The following is an 18,639-nucleotide window of genomic DNA, read 5'->3' as shown; positions in this document are numbered from 1 at the left end:
ATGCTGGTGGTCATCCTGCCCCACCAACGGCGGGCGCGAAGGATCACCATCCGGACCCTGGCGGAGCGACGCTCGCAATGGCCGTGCCAGACCATGATCGCTTGGTGCTGCGTTTCATGGTGTCGAATACATGAAATGAAAATAATGCATTCATGTGTCCCAAGGTCCAAAAATGTCCGTCATCCACGTCATATCGTTGAGATCGAATCCCGGCCCAAGTACGGGATTGGTGTCCATCATCATCTTTGGCTCCAACGGCGGCATGGTGTTCAGCGGCTGACTCGTTTGGCTATTCGGAGTCGGCAGGTTGTTGTTCAGGATCTGGGTCAGCGCCGGCTCCCAGAAATTCCTCACATTTCGTAGAATTCTGGCGCCCTTGAGGAAGACGGTCCCATCGCTGTCGTCGGTTCGCAGGCAGTATACTTCTCCGACCTTGCAGAAGACATCGATGGTCTTGTCTAGGAGCACGAGCAGATCCGCTGTGTTCCGGAGGACCTGTTTGTCCCACGCCGGATCTTCCGAGGTAGTGAGCCGGTACAGCATAGCCTGTATGTGGGACATGCTGACGTAGACGACAAAGGGCAAGCTTGGCACCTCCATGAGCGGCACACTAAAGAACCACTCAAACCAGGCTGCTGACGCCTTGGTGCATGAGAACATGCTGCTTATCCTCGTGGCTTCTGGGATCTCTTGCTCCGTGAAGAGCCCTACTGAGTGAACCTCAGCCTCGGTGGCGTAGAGCTGCAGCTGCACGACATCTGTGGCATGTCAGCATGGGGCCTGTCGGCTAAAGGGACAGGAAGAAACCAGACTTACAGTGCGAATGCAGTGCTGCCGGGAGCCGTCGACGGAGCTCCTCGAGACGCATGAGCAGCCCCGGCTTGTAGATGTGAGTTGGGCCCTGGCTGCTGTCGCCTGACCCCTGGAGGCGCAGAAGCTTCTGCGCCTCTTCGTTGATCAGCTGTGACCGGACGAGCGCCACCAGAACCTCGTCGAGAGGCTGGTCCTTGTCACGATCCAGCGTCTCCAAGGACTCTTCCATGTGCGACGTCCAGTGGAGCGTCTCCATCTTGCCAATGAACGAAGTACACCTGCAGGTACAAGTCAGCTCCGTAATAGAAGGTGTGGCTGGCACAGCACTTACACGGAGGTGAGAAACCAGAGTGCCAGAGCTGCCCTCCGCTCCTCCATTGTCCGGACCTTGGGCGGTGGGGCCGGCCGCAGACTCCAAACCTTCAGGTACAGGCCGGATTGTTGCTCTTCGTTCGGGTTTCGCGTCAATCCCATGTCATATATGATGGTGGTTGCCAGTTGGCAATACAGGATGAGGAAGGGTTTCGTTCCCGGTCCGGTATTCATGGTGGCCCTGCATGGTGTGAGAAGCTACAGCCCCGGATTTGCGCCACCCGATGCATCCCAAGATGACTTACCAGCTGATGTATGCAATCAGACCCAGTAAAATATCCATACTCCGGTCATTGTTGAAGATCATGCGATCTGCAAGCTCCTGGCGGACCTTGTCCCTGAGTATCTGCTGCTGCGGCAGGGACATTGACGTCATGTTCATGATAGCTATCCACAGGAACGGCCGCTCTTTACGAAGCGCATCTGCTGTGATATTGGAGGGGAGATGCATAAATGGAAAGTTCTTGAGCCAGTCACGGAACTTGCCAATGTATATCTCTGCCTCCTCCGGCGTCGGTTCAGGTCGCACATACGCATCGCTGCTGATGTTTGGTATCGCAGAATCGATGCAGGAAGACTGGGTAATACAGAAAGACTTGGCGGGCTCCGGACGGGGTGGTGTGTCTGCCGTTGCGGCGGCGGCCAGGGAGTCGAGGCGGCTGGTAGGGAACAGATGTGGCAGAGAAGACGGGTGAACCCCCGTCGACGGCTTCGTCGAGGCGTATGCATCTAGGGCTTTCTGGTCGCCCTTTTGCGTCGCCCGCAGTATCGAGACGAGATCCTCGAGCTTCTCCTCGAGCTGCGCCGTCCGGGAGCTGGTGGATCTCTTGGAGGTGCGCTTGCGGGTGGCGGCGATCTGGTGGCACTCCTTGCCGAGCCGGTGGCAACGCTCACAGCTCCCGCCCTCGGGCCGCAGTATGCACCTACACTTGGCCTTGGAGCAGTTCGTGCACGAACGGCCATAGCCCGCGGGCAGGCCGTTGTTCGACCCGAGGCCGTTGGCTGCGGCGCCGTCGGTCGTGACCCCGCTGGTCGGTGCCATGGCGGGTGTGGCGGCTGATGTTGGCACAAGAGCCTCAATACTCGGGTTTCAGCAATAAACTCCAAGGGGGGTAAAAGGCATTGAAACCCATGCACAATAGGAAAACGGGTTTGACGATGAGCAGCTGGCGGCGGCGTCGACTTGTATGTCGGGGTTCGCACTCGGCTACGCGTCGTGAATGCCGTGCGGCGCCAGGAAGTGCCCCGCTAATTGCCCGTTTCCTGCCTCCATTCGAGCATCGGGTTCATACCAATTCCGAACTCCGGTCCTGAATCCCGCCATTGCGTGTTCGCCCGCCCAGCAGCGCCCTGTGCAACGCATGGAACAAACAACGAACGAATGAAAGTCGAAGTTTAATTTGTCAGATCAGCCGGCGAGTGGTCACTTTCGACGAGCCATGGATGGCCTTCCCTGCTCCAAGGGCCGATACTGATGCCGAGTCGGGCCAGGCAGCTCCGACGGCTGATGGCACCGCCCAGTAGGCACCGAGCTGGAACGAACAGTGTCGATGAAGGGACAGTTGCTGCGGCAGGGCATGCACTTGCTTCTTCCTGTCTAACAGCGTATCCGTATCTATGATGAGGCTCTGATACCTCCACTCCAGCATGGATGGAGCGGATCCTTCGGCGGAGATCCAGGGATGGCGATCCGCTGGCCGTGGTGCTCGTGATTCCGCCCGGGGTTGATTTGTCGAGAATTACAATTTACGTGACATATCTGGGGTCGCGTCCATGTCGGCCCTGCGCATCGAAATTCGAGAGTGCTCATGGCGGTCTCTTCTGCTCGACACTGGAATTTTATCTTATACAAAGCTCAACCACCAGCTGCGGGTATCCTTTACGCAAAGGACCAGCATGTGTCGACACCATCCGACCTTGTGTACCCCCCGGACAGCTTAAAAAGACTTCATTCGCCGATGCGTTTTGACGACGCCTTATCGCCACACTCGGCCTGAGGAATAAAGAGAACAAATTCCTCGAACATTCCGCAGATGATTCAGGGTAGCCCAGTGCGTCTTGGGAGCGCACGCTCACGTCGCGGGCCCGCGGGCAGCGGCAGCTGTTACATAAGAGCCCGCCAATCATGGAGCTCCGTCGCCGCACCGCCATGACCCTTGGGCCGATGGTCTCCGAAATTCGTTCGTTCATGCCCTCAGCCCGACGTCGCCAACTCTCCTGCTCTGCCCGCACGTAACGCCGCAATCCCTCATCCGCCATGGCAGCACCGAGCCTCATAGCTGCCGAGATGCTTCCCCGGTTTCTGCTCCCCCGCCTGAGCTGGGGCGCACCGCACGCAGTCTCGCGATCAGTCGCATCGACATCACGACCTTCGGCTGTCGCTTTCCAGGAAAAGCCGTCCAGCAGACGCTCGTTTCACCATGGCCAGTCGCCCGCGAGACCCTCATCCGCCGGCGCGCTCGCGCGGAGGAGCCCGATATTGCGTCGCGCGTTCCACGCGACGGCGCTGCGACAGCGCGACCACCACTTTGACACGCTCAAGTTTGTCAAGCGGCTGCAGAGCGAGGGGTTCACCGAGGAGCAGTCCGTCGCCATGATGAAGGTCCTGAACGACGTCATCGAGGAGAGGTACCGTCGCCGTTCCCTCCCCTATCGCGCGTTCGTGCATGGACGCCTTGCTAACCCTCCAACTCCCAGCATCCAAAACCTCACCCGCACCATGGTCCTTCGCGAGGATGCCGCCAAGGCCACCTACACGCAAAAGGTCGACTTCGCCAAGCTGCGCTCCGAGCTCCTCTCCGCCGACAGCACCGAGTCCAACACGACCCGCAGCGCCCACGAGCGCCTGACCAACGACATCACCAAGCTGAGCAGCCGCCTGCGCGACGAGATCGGCCGCACCCAGGCCAGCGTGCGCCTCGACCTGAATCTCGAAAAGGGCCGCATCCGCGAGGAGGCCGTGTCCCAGGAGCTCAAGATCAAGGAGACGGAGACGAAGATCGAGCAGGAGGTGGCGGCGCTGCGGGAGAAGCTGGAGCAGGTCAAGTTCCAGACGCTCCAGTGGCTGATGGGTGTTTGCACCGGTTTCGCTGCGCTGCTTCTTGGTGCCTGGCGCTTGCTAATGTAGTGGTGCAGAATATGCGATACAGAGTAGAAGTTGGTCTCTCATATAGGGATGATTTTCCTTTGAAGGCAGCAGGGCTGGACTTGTATACCCGCATAGCTTCCATTTATACACAAGACAGATTTTATCCAGCATCATGTCAAGTGCCACGGCCGAGCTCCTGTCCGTGTCTGCTACTACACCAATTAACTGACACGCCCAGCTCAGCCAAAGCACGCCACACGCAGTTGATATGTATCATTATATATAATCTTGACCACCGATCCCCCTGTTCAGAACTTGAGATTACCTATTATATCCCTCCCTCTCAGCAGCGCTATCAAGCCCGACACGGCAGTGTTTATGGCGCTCAAGACCGTCACAGCAGTCAACAGACGGTTTTCGTTGGACGGCCTACTGGTCTGGTTGCCCTGGCTCGACAGCGCGGTCAAGGCGGCACCAATGGCCAGCTGAATCACCAGCAGGATATCGATTATGGCCTTCTTGAACCTCGTCGAGCATCCGCGCGGGTTGAACCAAAACTGTAAGCCGTAGAGCTCCAGCTTCCGTGACGGATCGTCAACGAACTGGAGGCAGCAGCAACAAGCAGAGTCGTCCTCGGAGGCTGCGTCATGAGCTAGGCCGCTCTTCAGAACGGTCTTGTCGGTCCCGGAGAAGGCTGGCGATAGTACTGGTGAGGGGGCTTTGGTGACGATTGTAGAATGCGATCGTTGTGTGCCCTCTGTCGTGCCATCTTCGTCATTGCCTGCACCCAGCGGGTTGCTCTTCTCCAACGGGGTGGGTATGGACTTCTGAGGAGCGACGGGTTCGCTCCTCATAGGAGCAGGCTCTTTGCTCCCCGTGGAAGTAATCGTGTTGCTCTTGGGTGTTGCGCTCTGTCGTGGTTGTATGTCTTTGCTGGCTATCGGTAAAACATCTTCTTCCTGATTTAGCGGCTCTGTGTTCGACGAAAGACGCTCATGTCTTGTTGTTGGACTCCTCGTCTCAATCCCCAAGTAGGCCATTGTTTCGCCGCTCGTGGGAACATGATCTGCTGGCCTTGTGCCAGACCTCTCGTGAAGGCGCTGGTTCCTAGGCGATGCCATAGTGTAGACATGGAGCTACAAGCGCCCGCTTTCTCTATTGCAATGAATCAGTTGGCCATAAGGACTGCCAACCCAGTATGTTGGGTACAGAGCAACGCTCCTCTCTGTGATGAAGGTGATACAGACGTTGGGTCTTCTACGCGCAGGACGGTATATCAGGGCATTTGTTGGCGACCATCAAATGTCTAGAGCTGTAAGCTGACGTGAGTCTGGCAGCGAGCTGCTCACAACGTGGTTATAATTTACGAAGCTTTCGACGGAATAAGCAGCTGGCAGGGCTATTTTCCGGAGCTACAGCATGTCAGCGTAGCATAACGCTCTCTGCACACACGGGACATTAGGCATAACCGACACCTGTCTGGCTCTGTTGCAAGGGAAGGCGGTGGTGATCACATGGTTTCTCTGATAATCCTGATGCCTCATTCAATGGCTTAGACTCTCTTTTTTCACCAGTCAAGCGTGCATTGTCCAACTTTGTCCGACTGCCCCCGGGGCTAATGCATGCGGGCAGGTCAGCTCGAGCAGAGCTGAAGCTGGGGTCTGTTGGTCAATTTCGCAGCGCGTAGCGGGTTAACCAGACCTTGGGAAACCATTTGATGGGCTGCACATCAAGCCCATTACTGCGTGATTATTGTGTGCCGAAGTCAGAAAGGACTCAAGTCCGATTGAGGAAGGGAACCGGAGCCACCCCATCGACACGTCGCTGCACAGGTTTTGGCTCTGTAATCACACTGGCTCACTAGCCAGCCTGACAACACTCGAGGGACTCGAAGGCTGCGCGTTGGGACAGCTCACTGGGCGCAGCTCATCGTGTAAGTCAGTTTGGACATGGTTGCCCACAACGCGCAACCTGGCGCTCAAAACCCCTTGCCAAGACGGGACGTCTAGTTGCCAGATGCTTGATTGAGCATGAACACCGACTATATAATACCCCACGGAGTACGTAGTTGGCTTTCCCATTGGGCGACAACGAGACTGGCAAGGCAGTTCCAGTCACTGGGTAAATGCGAGCGGCGGCACCAGTGCTTCACGCTCCCCGTCAACCTCAACCTCCAGTCCCTCACAGCGTTTCCCCTGCATGCTCCCTGCAGAGTTCCTGGCGCGGCAGATTTTGGGAGGGCCTGCAAAGCGCTCCCGCGAGCTACTCACGTTGACGACGACTGGATCGTTGGCCTCACAATATGGGCTGACATTCAAGAGTGTCCGTGTCAGATGGGTCGGAGGGGGCAGCTAGCGTTTCAGCCATCGCCAGCCTTCGCAGCGACACGAAGGACAACTGCGAGAAATGCACTGCAGTGTGTATTGCAAAGAACGCGTGGGCTGGTCTAGAACATGGGCATGCTCATTGGTCCACGAGTTGCGCTGGTCTGTACCGTAAGTTGATGGTGGGAGAGGCGGGCGTTTGCAGGGCATCTTGTGGTTCCTATGCCCTTATTCGACCGCGTGTAAGTCAGTGGCGCCAAATAGAACCAAAAATCGTGGCAGATGGGCACGGCGCGCGCAGGAAATCATCACTTTCCATGCGGGAAGACCCGAATGCAGTTGACGGCGCGGCACACTGCGCTGCCAAGACGGCGAACTCGGCAGCGTATGCACGGCGGCCAAGACCAAAGACTTTTCCAAGAGGCCGGACCTCCGCTTGACCCTGGCCACGATAGGATGCCAGTCCTTTACGTGACGCCCCCGGTTGGTTCGTCCTTTGTGGCAGAAATATCAGACCGCCACGCCCCGCGCCAAGAAAGGTACCACTGGGGGGGCTTGACGGTAGTGGCGTTGGCCCGGGGCAGCGGCGGAGCTGTGCTCTTAGAATCCAGGCACGCCAGCAACGTCCGGCAATCTCATCCGATCGCGCCAACTGCCACGGAAATAGGCCTCAGTGAATGGGAGGATCTCTCAATGGGAAAAGCACAGACAGCGGAGACTGACTGAGATCACAAGGGCATAGTGGAACGTCACTGTTGCTGGGCGATTCCACGATTTGGACCCAGTTCCGTCGTAATTGGTGGTCCGCAGTTGCTTTCAGCCGTTGGATGATGGATACATGCGGCCCAGCCCTCTTTCCATGTAGAGCCTAGAGCATGATTTACACAAGGCAGCCACAGTAGACACGGGGCTTCCAAGGAGGTGTTGGGGCTAACTCGCCTAAGCCGCCAGAGCAGGGACTGGAGTCTCTTATCCGCGGGTTCCTCACCGTTAACATGGCTTGTAAGGGCTACGGGGCCTCCTCCCACATCCCCGGAGGGGCGTCTTGCTTCCCGCCCGGTAGACGGCAAACAAGATTTTAAGCTTAACATTACACCAGAATAAAAATAGCACGGAGTTCTCTGGTATCCTTTGTCTTGCGTACGTATCACCTCGGCAATGGCCCAGTTATGGGCCAGCAATATGGCCTGATGGGGCTATGGTTCTGCACCGCCGGTGACACTCCTCCCGAGGCGGCTCCTCCTCAGATTGCGAAGCGATGTCCTACGTGATACGGGGAGGAGCTGCCCTTGTGCACTGACCAAATGTTTGCCCCGTTTCCACTCTTTCAGACAGGCAGACACTCTTGCCTATGCACTCCGTAGTACCTGCCCTACCGTGCAGAACGCAAACTTATATGCCCAACGGCGTCCACATCTGTGCTGCAAGGAATCATGCCTGTTTATTAAGATCTTGTTCTCTTTCTTGGCCAACTATCCTGTTTCCATCTGCTTAACCCTCTGTGATCTGAAGCTTGGTGTTCTTCTCCCGCAAGTCAGATCTCTTGTCCAAATCTAATACGATACGGGCATTCCATCACCCTTTAAGATGCATTTCAAAGCAGTAGCAGGTCTGGTGCTCCTGACCTTTGCCAACCAGGCAAGCGCGTCGTGTGCCTATGGCACAATCTTGCAGCCCAGAGCAGAGGGCGGCACAGTCAAGGTGAACACATTTGGATATGCAGGGGAAAAGGTAAATCACGGAGCCCATTCACCCATAATCCCAACACATCTTCTTATACCGCCCGTCCGTCATTCAGTTCGGCTAACGGAAGTACTGCAGGGTCCTGCGAGATGGATTAACTTGGACCCTACCAAGAACGCCCTCTGCACCTACGGCACGAAGCAGTCTCCCATCGACATGACCGCTGGGTCCTTCACCGTGGTCCCCGGCCGGAACCTGTCTCTCAGCATCGCCGATAGGGCACCGGGGACTGAGTTTGAGAACCTGGGCACCACGGTCGAGGTCGTCGCCAAGGGCGGCAACATGACATTCGGAAATGTGCAATACACGCTGCAGCAGTTCCACTTCCACCTGCCCAGCGAGCACCTGGACAACGGCACCAGCATGGCCATGGAGATGCACATGGTGTGGCAGGGTCCCGCCGGGCAGATTGCCGTCATTGGATCCTTCATTGACGTCAACGACGCCGCCGGAACCAAGAACACGGCCATCCTCGAAGACGTTCTTGGATCTGTTGAGAAGATTGCCCGTCCCGGGACGAAGACCAAGACCGGGGCTCTGAAGATGAGCGAGCTGGTCAATGTTCTCTCCGCAGGCTCGTTCCAGACGTAAGCGACCCTTCAATGTCGTGATGGTTTCTCCGCGGCGCTAACATCACTTCTTCTCTTCCCAGGTACGAGGGCTCACTCACCACGCCTCCGTGCAGCGAAGGCGTCCAGTGGCTCGTGTCGACGCAGAAGCTGGCCATCCAGCTCAGCACATTCAAGAAGGCCAGGTCCGTCATTGGCTTCAACTCGCGATTCTTGCAGAACAACGTCGGAACGAAGAAGCCTAAGCACAACTGCCTGGGTCTCGGAATTTCCGTTTAGAGTCCCCGGCCAGATGCAGGCATGCGCCGCGCCCCGCGTCCCTTGCTCATGCATGGTCAGAGGTGTATGCGGCAACGCGATACCGGATATCGTCCGACGACACATGCAGCTGAGAACAACAAGGACAACCGGTCAGGCAAAGACACAAATGTATATTAGACTTGCTTTAAGACATAGCGATCTAGACTTTAGGACTGAGCAGTATCGCACTGAAGAGCTGTGACTTGTGAGGGTTTTGAAGACATCCACCCCATTGTGGAGGCCAAGCCTCAATATGGCAGATGGCCCGCCGAGCATGTTGCGCCCTCTCAACGCTCCATGTCTTCCTTGTATGATGCGACGGACAGGAATCAACCCCGCCGATAAACTCCCCCTCCTTGATTCTTGTCTGAAACCTTCAATTCAACAAGCCAATAGGTCCTCATCAACGTATTCAATTACTTTGCACAACGGCCAGGTCCGCGAGGCGACTTTACCTGAAAATTATCATCGCGATCGCCTCACCCAAAGCTCACCCCGCCCCCGCCACGACCGCCACGTCAAGTCCGACGACCGGGATCGTTCCGTTCGACGACCACCATGGCGGACAAGCCCAAGGTCCTCCTCTTGGGCGAGATTGAACAGTATGTCATGAAGCGCCCCGAACGCCATCAATTGGCTTTCCAAAGCAGCATTTTGACTGACACCTCCCGCGCCCCTCCCAGCGCCCACGACGCCTGGGTATCCATCGCCGACATCGCTCACGTCCTGCGGCCCCAGTCCAGCAACCGCGCCGACTTCATCGCGGAATGCAAGTCGGGCGCGTTCGACGGCGTGGTCGCCGCCTACCGCACCTTTGCGTCCGCCCAGGTAACGGGCCGCATTGACGGGGAGCTGCTCGACGGTCTGCCCTCGTCGTTTCGCTACCTCTGCCACAACGGTGATTGACCCCCCTGCCCGCCCGCTCCGCACGTCGCATACTCCTTCGTTCGCACGAAGGCCTCCTCTTTCCAGAGTACGTATCTTACTTACATGGGTGTCGTGCAACCAGGCGCCGGATACGACCAAATCGACGTCCCGGCATGCACGCAGCGCAACGTCCGCGTCTCCAACACCCCCACGGCCGTCGACGACGCCACCGCCGACACGGCCATCTGGCTGCTCCTCGGCGCCCTGCGCAACCTGCCCGCGTCCATGGCCGCCCTGCGTGCCGGCACGTGGCGCAACGGACCCGACGGCCGGCCCCTCGCCCTCGGCCACGACCCCCAGGGCAAGGTCCTCGGCATCCTGGGCATGGGCGGCATCGGGCGCAACCTGGCCGCCAAGGCGCGCGCGTTCGGCATGCGCATCCGCTACCACAACCGGTCACGGCTGAGCGCCGATGCGGAGGACGGTGCCGAGTATGTCGACTTTGAGACGCTGTTGAGGGAGAGTGACGTTCTTAGTTTGAACTTGCCCCTGAATGTGAGTCCGCCCACCACAGCCTACGCTCGTGATGTTGTGGGCGGCCATGTAGTAAGAGCTAACACTCGTCAGCCGCGCACCCGTCACGTTATTTCGACGCCCCAGTTCGCCATCATGAAGTCCGGTATCGTCATCGTAAACACAGCTCGTGGCGCCGTCATGGACGAGGCTGCGCTCGTTGACGCTCTCGCGTCCGGACGGGTCACCAGCGCGGGGCTCGACGTCTATGAGAACGAGCCCCAAATCCACCCCGGACTACTCGCAAACCCAAATGTCCTGCTGGTGCCGCACATGGGCACATGGACGCTGGAGACGGAGACAAAGATGGAGGAGTGGGCAATTGACAACGTGCGCATGGCCGTCACAGAAGGCAAGCTCAAGAGCATTGTGCCAGAGCAAACGGCCATGCAATGAGAACTGAGTGAAGCAGCCGTAATGGGGCCACAGCGTAAAGAGGACGAGGAGCATGAAATCTCAAGCGAGAAATGTCTATTCAGGTAGACTAAGCCATCCATCTATCCATGGCCGCGGTTGACGGGCCGTCGCGGTTCGAGCTCATCAAGCTCCGTCTCATCTTGCCATCCATCATGTGTCTTTTGTATCTCGCCAGTGGGGGAATCATGTCTTGTCAAAGCCAACGCCGTTTTGTTGAAAAAGCAGATGTGTTCCGCCTTCGTCCACCCAGCGAGATGCCTGTCCATATAACGCAAACAAAACAAGAAATTCAATAAGTCTCATGTCTTTTAGTCTCCCAGCCCCGATGCCATGCAATTTTCATGCTGTTGAATCCACAAGTTTGCCCAATTCCGGGTCCGGGACACCGGCAGAAAGTCGTTACACGTACGAGTCCAGTTGAAGGACTCTTGGGTATGTATTACAGAGGGGGAAATTAGTAGCGGTAGATGTCGCTCTTGAAGGGGCCCTCGACGGTGAGGCCGAGGTACTCGGCCTGGACCTTGGACAGGGAGCTGAGCTCGGCCTGGACGTGGTTCAGGTGGAGACGAGCGACCTCCTCGTCCAGGATCTTGGGCAGGACGTAGACGCCGACCTCGAGCTTCTCGGTCTTGGCGAACTCGACGTACTTCTTGCCGAAAGCCTCGTCGTTGGCCTTGTACAGCATGATCTGGGCAAGGACCTGGTTGGTGAAGGAGCAGGACATGACGAAGGAGGAGTGGCCAGTGGCGCAGCCCAGGTTGACCAGGCGGCCCTCAGCGAGGAGGATGATGTGGCGGCCAGAGGGCATCAGGAAGCGGTCAACCTGGGGCTTGATGTTCTGGACGGACTTGGCGTTCTTCTTGAGCCAGGCAACGTCGATCTCAATGTCGAAGTGGCCAATGTCTACGCAAGTGTCAGATTACGTTTCAGGGTCGATGGGTTGTGGTGGTACTCACTGCAGACAATGGCGTCGTTGGGCATGGCCTCGAAGTGAACGCCAGTCAGGATGTCACGGCAGCCAGTGGTGGTGACGAAGATCTGGCCGATGGCGGCAGCCTTCTCCATGGTGGTGACCTGGTAGCCGGCCATGGCGGCCTGGAGAGCGTTGATGGGGTCAATCTCAGTGACCAGGACGCGGGCGCCCATGCCGTGCAGGGCCATGGCGCAGCCCTTGCCGACATCACCGAAGCCGGCGACGACGGCGACCTTGCCAGCAATCATGACATCGGTAGCACGCTTGATGCCGTCAACGAGGGACTCGCGGCAGCCGTACAGGTTGTCGAACTTGGACTTGGTGACGGAGTCGTTGACGTTGATGGCGGGGACGAGGAGCTTGTTGTCCTTGAGCATGCGGTACAGGTGGTGGACACCAGTGGTGGTCTCCTCCGAGACACCGAAGCAGCCCTTGAGCATCTCGGGGTACTTGGAGTGGACGAGCTGGGTGAGGTCACCGCCGTCGTCGAGGATCAGGTTGAGCTTGTTGCCATCCTTGAAGGCAAGGAGCTGCTGCTCGAGGCACCAGTTGTACTCCTCCTCGGTCTCACCCTTCCAGGCGAAGACGGGGACGCCAGCGGCAGCAATGGCGGCAGCGGCGTGGTCCTGGGTGGAGAAGATGTTGCAGCTCGTCCAGGTGACCTCGGCGCCGAGAGCAGTCAGGGTCTCGATGAGGACGGCGGTCTGGATGGTCATGTGCAGGCAGCCAGCGATGCGGGCGCCCTTGAGGGGCTGGTCGGCGGCATATTTCTCGCGCGTCGACATGAGACCAGGCATCTCGTTCTCGGCGAGCTCAATCTCCTTGCGGCCAAAGGCGGCAAGGGACAGGTCGGCGACCTTGAACTTCTGGGCGGGAGCAGACATTGTGGCTGTGTTGTGAAGGGGAGAGGACGGTAGAGGGGAGGAAGATGGATGAGGGCGAGGCAATTGAGGTGTTATGAAGGAAGACAGAAGGGTTCAAGTAGTTTCACAGCGAGGGGGGCGGGGAGGAGGAGGGGGGATGGCAGATTGTCGAGGTGGGATTGGGCGGTGAAGATTGAGGGGCAAAATTTGCTTGCGGGCGGGGCAGCACCGCCAAACCGACAGCGCTTGCGAGGAAGGTTCTGTACCTGTGGTAACGGTAACGCCGTCTGGGCGGCTCGGGCGATCGGTTTCTCCCGGAGTAACAGAAAGCGCCCGCACGCCTCTGCCCACCAGAGCATGACTTGGCAGCAATGTGGCCGCACCCACAGCGTGCCTAGCACCCACGCCAGCCCGCCGTTCCTGAGCGCGAGGTATTATGTCAGCCCTGGAGCTCCTCAACGCCAACATCGCCGGCGGTTGTCGTAAGCAACGGCTCTGGGCTCTGGTGCCACTGGACGTTGTAGAGCTGGCCCGTTGGTTTGGGGGGCACTCTCCTGTAGTGACCGTTCGACCTAGGTACTTAGGTTGCGCACAAACGCAGCACTGGCTGGCTGGCCCGGTACATGATGTGTTCCAGGGCTCCTTCGAAGCACGACGGGCGAAAAGGCGCGCCCCAATTCGGGGGCCTTCGTGACATACATTGCTCCTCTGCAGCGGCACAGCACCGCCCCGGCATCGAAGTCGAATCTCCTCACAAGCGGTGGTTCATCATGGCCCCGATTTGGGTATTCACGAGTGCATTCAAGCACAACTCTTGTCGCTAAATCTAGACAAGCACTCATTAAATCCCTCCATCCGGAACGCCGTCAATGCAACCCGCCAGCTGGTGCCTTGATCCCTAACCTTGGCCCTCGATGGCAGGCCCTTTACTGGGGCAGCAGGTTCTCCCTCACGGCGAACATCTTGGCGCTGACGTTGGCAGTGAAACCATCCACCTGCTTGCTATACTGATCCACCTGCTTCGCGTTGAGCATGCCCTCCAGCCGGCTAGGCTCCTGGGGCAGCTTGAACAGTCGCTGCCACTCGTCCTCGGGCAGGAGCGGCTGCTTGGCGACCGTACGCTGGGCGTTCTCGGCCTTGCGCTTCGCCTGCCACTGCGTGATCTTGGCCTGCTCGCGGCCGAGTTGTCTTTGATAGAACTGGAAGTTGTTGAGGTCCGTGTAGTGGGACTCGATGCTCTCAAGGAGCAGGTCGCACGTCTTCTCGAGGAACGGGTCGATGGAGAGGTCGAGGGTGTCGACGGAAGGGTACAGCGGCACCCTGGAATCGGCATCCTTGAGGTCGGCGAGCGAGTTGGGCTGCTCGATCTCGTCCGAGGAGGGACGTGTGGGCATCTGGTGCAGGAAAGTGGTGAGGAGGTGCGAGTTGTGAACGGTAATGGGCAGCTCGGCCAAGATGTCGCGGAAGGACAGCTTCGTCTTTTGCAGGCTACACGACGGGTCAGCAACGAGCTATATCCGAAAGGTCGCGCACGTGAACTCACTTCTCCGTGGTGAACTTGCCCTCCTTGTAGGCGTTCATGAAGGTGGTCGTCAAGCGGAATGCCCGCAGGGTAAGGTTGCCTTGGGAGCTCTTGCTGGCATCGTAGACGAGGGCCACAGTCCGGCTGTTGTCCTTCTGATAGTGATACTGGTTCTCGATGAAGCTCATGTTGACAAAGTTGCCCATAGTGGCGCTAGTATACCAGCCGACGTTGTTGGCATCGACGTTGACCTCCTTGAGGTGTCTAATCATCTCGTTCTGGTACGCGACGTTGGCCTTTTGCCGGGGAGCAGCCGCGGCGATCTGCGAGGCGTCGTTCTGGTGGCTGTCGGCGGTGGTGCCATCGACTGTGGGGAAAGGGAACGTGTTGGTGATCTCGAGGAGACCGTTCTGGTCCATGCCGACGATAGATCCCGTCGCGGTCGTGGGGAAGGCCGAAGAGCAGTGCCTAGCAATCTTCATGATCACCTATGCCGATGTCAGTACCCCCCATTGTGGCATTCGAACGTCGAGGTGGGGCATCGCAGACTGACCAGAGCCTCGACCTGCACCGCCTGGAAAGGCGCATCCTTGAGAGAGTCGCTCATATTGTCCGTGTCGTTCGTGAAGCTCTGGATACCGGCGTGGACGCACAGAGAGGAGCTGGCGCGAAGGTTCGGGGTCGGTGAAGATGCGAGATCGTCTCGATTGATGGAATATCGAACTTTTCGCGTGCCGATTTGTGGGCGTTGTGGGTTGAGGCGGTGAGACGCGGCAGAATTGGTGGGGTGAAGGTGGCGCCCCCTGGAGCTCGCGGATGCTGGGGCATCTTGACCTCTCAACTCCATCGATGCCCGAGTCGCCCTCGTTGCAGTCTGCGACGTCAGCCTGTCAGCCTACGATTGACGCGTTTTCCTAGCTCACTTGCCGCCGCCGCCAAGTGTCACAAGCCGTAGGTATCACAATGAACGAATCAGTTCGTTGAAGCTTCACGCAAGTGCGTGAATTTGTTTTCATCCGCGTTTGAGATCACTCGAGAGTACAAATAGCGTGGCAGCAATGCTGTCTCTTCAATACCATCAAGGTTCTATACCTTCTAAAACGCTATTTGTCGCTAATATGAGACCGTCTTTGCGCAATTTTCATCAAAAAGTTGCCGCGATGCCATTTGTCTACCCGTCGGCAATCACGGATGGGAGCTTTCGCTGAAACTCGCCTGTTCGCCTCGCAGAGAGGCCGAATCGCAGCCTCACTCACTCCAAGGAACGATTTCCCAGCTGTCGACATTGTCTCGCACGACGAGGCGATGTTGGTCGATCTTCCAGAACGCATACAAAGCCCGCGTAGAACCTGCGGCTTTCCGATGGGCAGGACCCCTTCCGCCCTCCACCGCATCCTCGCGCGACCTCCACATGCAGGTTGCAAGATTGCGCAACTCGGCATCCAGCGACCCGAACCAGTACCTGCGCCATGTCAGCATATGCAGAGCGGGGCTTCAGGCATCGACGCGGGATGCTCACTTGAGAAAGCCGCCGCTGGCTACGGCCTCGGCGTGGGCCGCTTTGTCCAGCTCACCAAGATGGCTGTACTCGGTGCTCGGCTTGATCTGCGAGCGGAATGCGACGATGTAAAACGACGTCTCCTTGAAGCCCTTGCCGGACGACTTGGCAAGCTGCCTCAGCTCGCCGATCACCTCGGACCAGTTGAAAGACTCGGTGTACGGCGCCGTGGCATAGTCGTCGCGGGTTGCCCGGAGGCGAGCGAGCGCCTGAGCGAGGAGCGCGTTCTCGTTATTCAGCGTGTCGAGATCCAGCAGATGGTCCGGGTCCGAGTACGGCGACTGGACGATGAAGCGATCTTGTGGCAGGAGGTCGTTCTGGAGTGCGGAAATGGCCTCCTTCTCCCTGGAGAAGGCGGGGACGTCAACAGGCAGCGCTGTCTGGGTTCGGGCTGCCATGATGGCGGGTGGACTGGTGCGCGGGGACTCGGGCGGCGAGGCAACGCAGCAACACAAAGGACGACGATGTTTCTGGGAGGAAAAATTGTCTGCCGGGCTGGTCTGGTCGAGGAAGAACTACGACAGGTACGGACGGTCCGGGAGCGAGTCAGGGCCAAATAAAGGGCGGCAATGGGATGGAGGAAATTCAGCAGGCTACGGCACACCGCCACACGGACACGGCAACCTTTTACATGGCCATCCGATACCAAGCGCAACGCACGGCAGAGGACAGATACTGCTGTACGAAGTACTGCATGGCAGGATTCCGGGGGAGGGGCTTGTTGGTGGGAGCGGGCCAGTCAGAGCAATTTTAGCAGCGATGAGGCAGTCCGGGGCCCGAATTTCGCAATCCAGGATCAGCAACGTCGAGCCATCGAGTCGGACGGGCGTCGGGGTGTCTACCGGGCAAATCCGTGGCGGTGTGCATTGGCGGTTGCGCGGAACTGCGTCGAATCCAATCTGATGTGGAATTGGCAGGGTTTCAGCTTTACGACGGTCGTGCTATTGCCTGCCTTCGTCCAAAGACGCGAGAGGGCATCAAGGGGTTGGACATTCCCCAGATCGACGGGCGGGCATGGGCGGCGGTGCGCTTGTGCGCTAACCCCCTGATTGCACCATCGCATCACACCACCTTAGCGACCAACACAGGCAAAGTTTGAGCCGCAATGGCGACATCGGCCCTGTGGCGCGCCACCCGAGTCAATCCCTCGATGGCAACGGATGGGGCTTTCGAGAATGTTGCAGGACCCTTGCAGACGTCAAGCTCGGCTCCTTGCCTATTGGTCGTCGGCAGTTGGGGATCGTCTCGACCGCCCGCCCTTTGCCATGTCCGTCACCTCCGGGAAGCTTTGACACTTGCAAGGCAATGGGGCTCTTGAAGCATAACGAGCCCGATCATTGTCGGACGATCCCGCGCAGCCACGCGGGGCAGCCCGCACCCTCGCCGCGACCTTGCCTGTAGAGCGAGAAAAAGGTGCTGACGGAAGCATCAAATCGCATTCGTACCATACTTGGAATGTATGGTGCAGCGATAACGGGCGACCCTGCTTGCGCACGTCAACCCGCCGCTCCCGTAAGACGACACCATGTGGGGTCACAGTCCAATTGAGTCGTCTATCTCTGGCCTCCTGCGCTTCAGCCAGAGCTTGGCCATGTCGTACGTCCCGAGATACAACGAGCTTCCCAACGCGGTCCACGCAGAGCGAAACAGCCCTCCTCGGAAGAAGCCTTTGAGCCCTCGCTCGTGGTATATCTGCTTCGTCACGCTCCACGCACCCTTCTTGGACCGTTCTATGGTGTCGTCCGGGCCCATCAGCATCATTCGCGTCTTGACCACGTCACTGGGCGTCGTTACAAACGCCGCAAAGGCTCCCGCAGACCCGGCACTGGCGCCGGCAACCAGGCCCGTCTCCCCTACGCCTTTGCTCTGGTCGGCGCGGTCCCTGAGCCTGGACTCCCACAGGTGCGAACGCATATGCTCAAACACTGGGAATTGAAGAGCGGTGAATGGCAGATTGCGCGCGACGAGCGCCGTGTAACCCGAGAACATGCGCCCCGGGGCACCAGGACCAGCAATTTGGCGGAAAGCTTGCAGCGACGTGGACTTGTTGGCATTGCGGCTGCTGGGGTCTTCTCGCAGCATCTGGGCGTTTTGCTTGATGACCTCGGCCGGGGCGAGGACGAGGCACGAGGCCATTTCAGCGACTGCTGAGGCGGACGAGTGGACGAGGGCGTCGTGAACGGGGACCGTCCTCCCGATGACTTCCTTGGCATGCTCGTACGTCGAGAAGAACAAGCCGGCTGTGCGCGAGAGGTTTGTCAGCGCGATGACTCTATGTGACAAGACTGGCAGTTCATCCGCGGTCCCATGCGGCCCGCCTCACTCGTGGTCAGCCGAGCTACCCGCCGCATCTACTCACCTGCTGGGAGAGTCGCCAGCACCACGCTGCCAATGCCCTGGTACAGGCCACGAATCACCAGGGCCTTGTTGCTCGAACCCGGGGCGTACGTCTTGATGTAGTCCTGGCTTTGGTAACGCGTCTTCAGGGTATCGAGCGGATAGACGAGGACGTCCACCGTGAAGGCCGCGACGGCGCCGGCCTGCGAGGGGTCAGTCCGAGTCCTTGCATTTGGAACGTAACATTTGAAAACGTAGAGAGCACCTACCGCGTATATCTCCATGATTGGAACAACTGTTTGGCCTGCATGCTGTGCGCG

General features: G+C 58.4%; 9 protein-coding genes across 9 annotated transcripts; 3 read left to right on the top strand and 6 right to left on the bottom strand.

The window, feature by feature from the left end:
• Positions 1 to 150: 150 nt before the first annotated feature.
• Positions 151 to 2,227, bottom strand: PLICBS_000517 (uncharacterized protein; the record flags this gene model as incomplete). Its single annotated transcript, XM_018318473.2, has 4 exons — positions 151 to 758; positions 817 to 1,091; positions 1,145 to 1,366; positions 1,431 to 2,227. 4 exons carry the CDS (start codon positions 2,225 to 2,227, stop codon positions 151 to 153), a joined length of 1,902 nt encoding a protein of 633 aa, XP_018183998.1.
• Positions 2,228 to 3,442: 1,215 nt separating this feature from the next.
• PLICBS_000516 (uncharacterized protein) lies at positions 3,443 to 4,312 on the top strand (the record flags this gene model as incomplete). The annotated part of the gene is made up of 2 exons (XM_018318474.2): positions 3,443 to 3,813; positions 3,883 to 4,312. 2 exons carry the CDS (start codon positions 3,443 to 3,445, stop codon positions 4,310 to 4,312), a joined length of 801 nt encoding a protein of 266 aa, XP_018183999.2.
• A 269-nt stretch (positions 4,313 to 4,581) lies between these two features.
• On the bottom strand, positions 4,582 to 5,313 carry PLICBS_000515 (uncharacterized protein; the record flags this gene model as incomplete). The annotated part of the gene is made up of 1 exon (XM_018318475.2): positions 4,582 to 5,313. The coding sequence occupies one exon, from the start codon at positions 5,311 to 5,313 to the stop codon at positions 4,582 to 4,584; it is 732 nt and encodes a 243-aa protein (XP_018184000.2).
• A 2,871-nt stretch (positions 5,314 to 8,184) lies between these two features.
• Positions 8,185 to 9,188, top strand: PLICBS_000514 (uncharacterized protein; the record flags this gene model as incomplete). Its single annotated transcript, XM_018318476.2, has 3 exons — positions 8,185 to 8,328; positions 8,419 to 8,927; positions 8,993 to 9,188. The coding sequence occupies 3 exons, from the start codon at positions 8,185 to 8,187 to the stop codon at positions 9,186 to 9,188; spliced, it is 849 nt and encodes a 282-aa protein (XP_018184001.2).
• A 579-nt stretch (positions 9,189 to 9,767) lies between these two features.
• On the top strand, positions 9,768 to 11,045 carry PLICBS_000513 (uncharacterized protein; the record flags this gene model as incomplete). Its single annotated transcript, XM_065599612.1, has 4 exons — positions 9,768 to 9,811; positions 9,893 to 10,107; positions 10,219 to 10,631; positions 10,704 to 11,045. 4 exons carry the CDS (start codon positions 9,768 to 9,770, stop codon positions 11,043 to 11,045), a joined length of 1,014 nt encoding a protein of 337 aa, XP_065455684.1.
• A 475-nt stretch (positions 11,046 to 11,520) lies between these two features.
• On the bottom strand, positions 11,521 to 12,923 carry PLICBS_000512 (S-adenosyl-L-homocysteine hydrolase; the record flags this gene model as incomplete). The annotated part of the gene is made up of 2 exons (XM_018318478.2): positions 11,521 to 11,969; positions 12,023 to 12,923. The coding sequence occupies 2 exons, from the start codon at positions 12,921 to 12,923 to the stop codon at positions 11,521 to 11,523; spliced, it is 1,350 nt and encodes a 449-aa protein (XP_018184003.1).
• Positions 12,924 to 13,828: 905 nt separating this feature from the next.
• Positions 13,829 to 15,031, bottom strand: PLICBS_000511 (eukaryotic translation initiation factor 3 subunit H; the record flags this gene model as incomplete). Its single annotated transcript, XM_018318479.1, has 3 exons — positions 13,829 to 14,390; positions 14,446 to 14,912; positions 14,978 to 15,031. The coding sequence occupies 3 exons, from the start codon at positions 15,029 to 15,031 to the stop codon at positions 13,829 to 13,831; spliced, it is 1,083 nt and encodes a 360-aa protein (XP_018184004.1).
• A 641-nt stretch (positions 15,032 to 15,672) lies between these two features.
• PLICBS_000510 (uncharacterized protein) lies at positions 15,673 to 16,380 on the bottom strand (the record flags this gene model as incomplete). Its single annotated transcript, XM_018318480.2, has 2 exons — positions 15,673 to 15,886; positions 15,944 to 16,380. The coding sequence occupies 2 exons, from the start codon at positions 16,378 to 16,380 to the stop codon at positions 15,673 to 15,675; spliced, it is 651 nt and encodes a 216-aa protein (XP_018184005.2).
• A 1,135-nt stretch (positions 16,381 to 17,515) lies between these two features.
• Positions 17,516 to 18,603, bottom strand: PLICBS_000509 (uncharacterized protein; the record flags this gene model as incomplete). Its single annotated transcript, XM_018318481.2, has 3 exons — positions 17,516 to 18,222; positions 18,342 to 18,522; positions 18,589 to 18,603. The coding sequence occupies 3 exons, from the start codon at positions 18,601 to 18,603 to the stop codon at positions 17,516 to 17,518; spliced, it is 903 nt and encodes a 300-aa protein (XP_018184006.2).
• Between the last annotated feature and the right edge of the window lie 36 nt (positions 18,604 to 18,639).

The sequence above is a fragment of the Purpureocillium lilacinum genome (assembly GCF_023168085.1).
Source record: "Purpureocillium lilacinum CBS 284.36 DNA, scaffold_1, whole genome shotgun sequence".
In the NCBI taxonomy this organism is placed as follows: domain Eukaryota; kingdom Fungi; phylum Ascomycota; class Sordariomycetes; order Hypocreales; family Ophiocordycipitaceae; genus Purpureocillium; species Purpureocillium lilacinum.
The sequence above is the reverse complement of the archived record's forward strand: the minus strand, read 5'-3'. Positions and strand labels throughout refer to the sequence as shown.